The sequence below is a fragment of the Haliaeetus leucocephalus genome, unplaced genomic scaffold (assembly GCF_000737465.1).
Source record: "Haliaeetus leucocephalus isolate CR32 unplaced genomic scaffold, Haliaeetus_leucocephalus-4.0 Scaffold151, whole genome shotgun sequence".
Classification (NCBI taxonomy): Eukaryota; Metazoa; Chordata; class Aves; order Accipitriformes; family Accipitridae; genus Haliaeetus; species Haliaeetus leucocephalus.
The window spans coordinates 13,308,402-13,314,401 of record NW_010972587.1 but is presented as its reverse complement, the minus strand read 5'-3'; the positions used below and the strand labels follow the sequence as shown (position 1 = coordinate 13,314,401).

Below are 6,000 nucleotides of genomic sequence, written 5' to 3'. Positions count from 1 at the left end.
GTTAAATTGCTTGTAGAAAATCTGTTTGTTCAAAGTAGCATAAGAACTTGCTCCAAAAAGTCATCCTTTGATTATACCCATGTCTAATGTCAAGGCTGTAATTTCACACTACACCATCTTTGCCAGTAACGTAAATGTGAGCAATCCTGAGTCTCATGCCAGCAACACAGTATGTGCTGATACAGCTGTTTGGAGGTAAATGCTGAAAACTGCATCACTGCAATAAGAATGGTGAAAAGTAACCCCTAAGAAGGGTGGATTTTTGACCCAAGTGGACTCATGAGCTGGTTTATAACATGGCCACAAAAACCTGTGCTGACCCAGCTGATGGGTGAGAAGGAACAACTAATGATGGATGGGGTTTCTTAGGCCAGTTTCATCACCAAGACCAGCATATTATAAAACTAGGTCCCAAGTGAGCCACCAAAGTAGATTCTCCAGGTCTTTTGCTAAGGACTGCAGCAAAGGAATAAAGAGCTAGCGACTTTTATAAATGTGAGATCTGATATCTATTTTTAGTAGCAATGCAAACCACTCAGGCTACTACTGACTTCATCCAAAACTGTGAGGACAGTGGTAATTCATATCCTAAATCTGATAATTTTTCCAGGTTGGTATCACAGCCATACACATTGGAAACTAAAATTTGGATCCCCTCGGGCAAGTTCAGGACTGTCATTTCTGGGACACACCACATCAGATCATGAGATGCTGGTGGATGAGTTCATGGAAAAATATTAACGGAACATACATTTAGGCAGTCAGAACGATTAGCTAGGAACAAAAAATATCTGGGCACTTTGTGAACTCAAGGATCTCAAGTCAAGGATGAGGAAGACTTCTTTTTCAGAAGCATGGACAATGCTTCAAGCACAATTTATCCAAAGCAGTTGTTCTAGACTTCATTAAAAAAATTGCTTACCACAGAGAAAATAAAAGTGTTTCATCATCTCAGCCTAACCTTTACAGGTTACAGAAGAATATACTCTACCACTAAGAGGAGGATTAGCTTCTGAATACATTATGAGAAGCATCTATTTTTTCTTTTACAAGTTCCCCAAGACATCATCCATTCAGCTTCCAGTCTCTTACACAAAATTAAGGGCACAGAATACAGTGTTACTGGTTAATGAAGAATGGTAAAACATTATCTTCCCAAAATCTGCGTGTGAGGGAGAAGACAGGCATTATATCATAAAAGAACAGCGTAAGTCACATACTCCATTCTCTTATCAATTGGTATTTACCTCTTTATGGTCTGTGAAAAAATCCACATATTTAACTGCATTCATACGAAATCACTAGTAGAAGAGAGGGAGGTTGGAAGAAAGCACTCATTTTCTGACATATGCTCAAGAGTTCCACCCTAACCTGCTGACCTTCGTTAGCTTCCCCACTTCCCACAACAGCATCCTAGGAACGATACTGCTCCGAACCACTTGCATCTAAAAAACCCTTTATTCTATAGAATCGGCAAGAGACAACAAATACCCTAAGTAACTGATGAGGTGTTTTGTGACTGGAAATATATCTGGGCCCAAGCAGACTATTCCATACAAAGAGGCAGCTCTCTTGCTATTAGAGACATGAGACCTTTGCTTCATTTTGTTTCAGAGGGCAAAAGGAAGAGAAGGCAGTGGAGCCATTAACCAGCTTCTCTGTGAGGTAACCATCAGTTTGCTGCTCCTCGTAACACCACCACAGAGAAAAAAACAACCCACATAACTTCATACTGAACATCCAGACTTCAGTGTCAACTAAATTACAAGATACACCTTAGAAAATACACAATTGTTGTTCTCTCATGGATTCTTAATCACACAGGATATAGTTGTGATCTAAGGAAAAATGAAAGAACATGAAGGAAAAGCAAGTATGCTGTTTAAACAAAATACTGTATGTTGTTAAGCACTCAGATAATTTTGCTTTAAGAAAATTACTTCAGGACATAAACAAAAATGTACAATCAATCATTATATCAAATCAAACAATTATATTAAGGTTCACTTTACAAAAGGTTAACAAATAATTAATAGCTGTTTTAATAAATAGGTATTTACTTCTCATCTATTATCAATCCAACAGATAGCTTCTAGCTGTCTATAGTACTTTCTACCAATGTGCTTATAACCCTCCCTAACATATACTACACATTTCTGTAACATGAATTACAACATCTAGAAATCATTTATTAACCCTTCATAAAATTCTAAATAAACTTGAATATGAAGCATGACTAACTTTATACTATTTCAGCCCCATACCCCAGGACACATCAAATACTAGCTCTTTCAAGTTTTTATTTAAAATTCTACATTTCAGTTGGGAGCCACATCACTAGCCACAGAATCACAAATGCCTACGGTGGCTTAGCCAACACACTGCAGACAGAAGAAGTGAAACGAAAGTGGTGGGGGAAGATCACAGGGAACAGTTCAGGTTCTTCCAAAAGAAATGTCCCGGCTTTTCTGTTGGAACAAATGTTGATACCATGATAACAGAATCAGAGAGCAAAAAACCAGTCTGTTGTAATTCAAGACATTGTTTTTCCTTCTTTTTAGAAACAAAAACCCACAATACCTTGTAATATAAATAAATAAAACAGAAAACACAAAGGTAAATTCTAAAATCCACCACTAGGATCTTAAAAAGGGAACAGCCAACTATTTCTTGGATGCAGCCTAAACTTCTCTTACTTGCAAATTTTCAATATACCTAGAAGTCCTATTTAGTGTATCAGACTTAGGAAACAAGATGTATTATATTTAGATCTCCTTTTTTTTCCATCCAGTATTCTCATCTTCAAACTCCCACCTTAGTTTTTTTTCCATCAAATTGCCTGCTGTTGGTTTAACAAAGTTCAGCTCAGACTTACACTTTCCCTTCACTTTCAGAGCCTCTATCTTCATTATCACAGTCCTCCACAAGGCCTTCATGTTCCTGTGTCTTCTCTTCCTCCTCCTCCTCCTCCTCCTCTCCAAAAGTCTCTTCTTGCATTGTAGTAAAAGTTAAAGACCTGGCAGCAACTTGTGCAGCCAGACCAGATGTGAAGTTTAAATCTGTTGATATGTGGAGCTGGGCCAGCCTATGCTTGATTTTTGCATGTAATGCATCCTTAGTGGGAGACTGTGAAACCTCTATTCCATCCTTATTGCTCGGCTTGAGTTCTTCAACTTCCCCTTCATGCTGATAACACATTCCTTCTTCAGCCCCTGTAGAAATACCTTCATCAGCAGTACTGTCTTTGTTTTCCCCCATCTCAGGATCTTCATACAAATATTCTGTCCTGCTTTTATCAGCAGCGTTCACTTTTGGATTAGAGTCTTTTTCTTCAGATTTATCACAACTTTGGCTGCAGTCCTGCTTTTCTGTGTCTGAATTCATATGTGATTCCAAATTATTTAGTAGCTTCAGCGGTTCTACAGGAGACAAGGGTTTCACTGCAGCTTAAAAAGGGGGAAAAAAATTAAATGATAACTAAAAGCAAGCTGCTATATATAAATAATTTTTTTGTGTCTGAAAAGATGCAAGATTCTAAGGGTCAAAATGGCTTAAAAAAAACCCCAAAACAACAGAAACAAAACCCACAATCAAACAAAACTTAAAATAAAAGTGTTTTCTAATCACAAAGCTCAAGTGAAATGTGATAGCTACTTGTAACTACTCTTTAAAATCTGTGACATAAAGAGACAGCACGAAACTGATGACGTTTAAAACCAGCATCAAACACAGATGATGCATTCAATGTTAAAGTAAAAACCAAGTAAAATTACTGCACTGTATACAGATTTGAACTGTCTTCGTTTTAAGTAACAGTTTACCTAATCCAATAAAGATAGCTGGTACATGAAAAAGTCCTTATAGGCAATAGTTGATCTCATACACCACAACATATAAATACAACACGTATTCATACAGTCAGGTAAGGTGTCCTCACAAATAAAGTGTGGTTTAATTTAGCCTCTCTTGAAGTTAGTAGCAGCAGCGAGTCCCATTGCCAGCAACGGGATGCTTGCCAGGAAGTCTCTCCTCCCAGTGTTAAGGGTTAGTATAACTTGGTACAATCACTTCTTGAAGAACAGACGTCTTTCTTTTTAAGAAAACGATACAATGTCCATTTCCAAGTAACAGATTCCCTAAACTGCAGCAGCTCCATTAGAGTAGCAGCACGAACATAAATGAGAGCGGCAACAGCAGATTCCCAAGTAGCATTTCCCTTTCTAATTCCATTCTGACTTTACCCCTGTAAGCAGAGATGAAAATAACTCTGGGAAATACACAAACTTTTCACGGGAAACAAAATGTACGATATTAGGATTTTTCCATCGCATCCTATTTCAGTAATATTTACTTTAGCTAGCTGATGGCAGGTGCATCATTATGGTTGTCACATTGATAATTATTGTCATTAGCACAGTGAAAGACTATGGCTTCAAATTTGCATTGTATTGTTTGTTTTAAAACCTTATATATCAAAGGAGCACTGCACCAGACTCATCTCAACTGTTAACGGGGTAGTTCTTTCCCCATCTCATAAAAAACATGCTGCTGCTTATTTCTGCCCGTTTGCTTCAAGAGGCAGGAATATGCACAATAATCTTATCATTTGGGAGCAAACTTATTGCCTACTTCCTCCAAAGAATACTTCCAAAGCCAAAATTTCTTGAAAAATAATAGGTACTTCAGATTGGTAGCTGGCCAATTTGCTGAGTTGATTAGTTAGTAAGCAAGGTGGAATTCGTCAATTCTCAGAGTGTAGCTTTCCAAATCTGAGAAACAGCTGTGTAAGAACTATCATATGGACAAGGTGGGAGAAGGGGAAACAGCTGGGTACAAAGGAACCACTGACAGAATAAACTTTTTGGGGAGGAGAGGTTAGGGGAAAGGCTAGAAGTGATTTTGCACCAGAACAAAGTTGTTTTACAATGTTTGACAAATGAAAATGAAGCCACTAACAACTTCACAGACCCCTTCAAAAGCACATCCATTTTACTGGCCAAAGGACCAAAAATATAAGCTCACCTACACTCCCATAAATAACCTACTGCCCAGGCTGTAAGCAGTATTACCACGGTGCGGGGCCTGGGCAAATTAGTTTAGTCTGGTGCCCTGCTAAGATGATGTTTTTCTTCTGGAATCCAACCTATCATTTCCAGTTGACTTCATGCTGTGTTCTTTAGACACATCAACTTGTTTGGAGCTGACCTCTTTTATGTGGAAACCCTCACCAGCCCCTCCTTCAACAAACCAAAAACCCTAACAAATCAGAATGGCTTGCTGGGTGCCTTGACTAACAGATTAAAGCCTTTGAATATTTCAGGATCTTTTTTCACAGTAATCACAAGTTAGGATTTCTGGAATACGATCGTCATGTAAAAGCAAGATTTCAGAGGGCTATGCAAAAGTGTAGTATCATGGCCATCCATTGGCTTGGGCCAATGGAGAAAAGAATGTGAACATTTCTGGGTTTAAATCTTCAAGATAAAGCAAGCCACAAATGTGGAAAGCACAGCTCACAAAAATGTTTCTTTAAGGAATGACTCACAAGTATGGATAAATTAAAGTCTGCAGCAGTAATATGCCAGGGCCCATTATGTCATATTTAACTGACTTGTGTTTCTTTTGAAGAAATAATGAAGAAATTCCTTAAAAACCAGTAGAAGATGTTATGTCTGCTGTTCACATCAGTCTTTCAGAGTAGACCAACACAGTCTGTGAGCCAAAAGGAGACAATATTAATTACTTTCATGAACCACCCTCCAGTTTTCCAGTCTTGTACAGGATGGAAGTAGTCAATGATTGGTTCTAGGCAGCTGGAGGAAATCACACTTTCCTCCCTCCCCACCGTTGAATCTCTAATCCTAAAGCAATGTAGTATCTATACATGGAAAGAAAAGAACCAACACGAGCCACAAAGGCTTTCAGGTGAACACTTACTGAAGACTACAGGAGCCAGCTGGCTCTTCCCAGCTATGGCCACAAACAGCCTGAGGATATACT

General features: G+C 38.4%; 1 protein-coding gene across 4 annotated transcripts in view; it reads right to left on the bottom strand.

Moving 5' to 3' along the window:
• Nucleotides 1–2,235: 2,235 nt before the first annotated feature.
• Nucleotides 2,236–6,000, bottom strand: part of VEZT (vezatin, adherens junctions transmembrane protein) — a 50,270-nt gene continuing 46,505 nt past the window's right edge. For all 4 annotated transcript variants that reach the window (XM_010561891.1, XM_010561892.1, XM_010561889.1 and 1 more), the window contains one exon: nucleotides 2,236–3,446. In XM_010561891.1, the coding sequence (XP_010560193.1) occupies nucleotides 2,872–3,446 (575 nt within the window). In that variant the 3' untranslated portion in view covers nucleotides 2,236–2,871. The remainder of the gene's footprint in view (nucleotides 3,447–6,000) is intronic.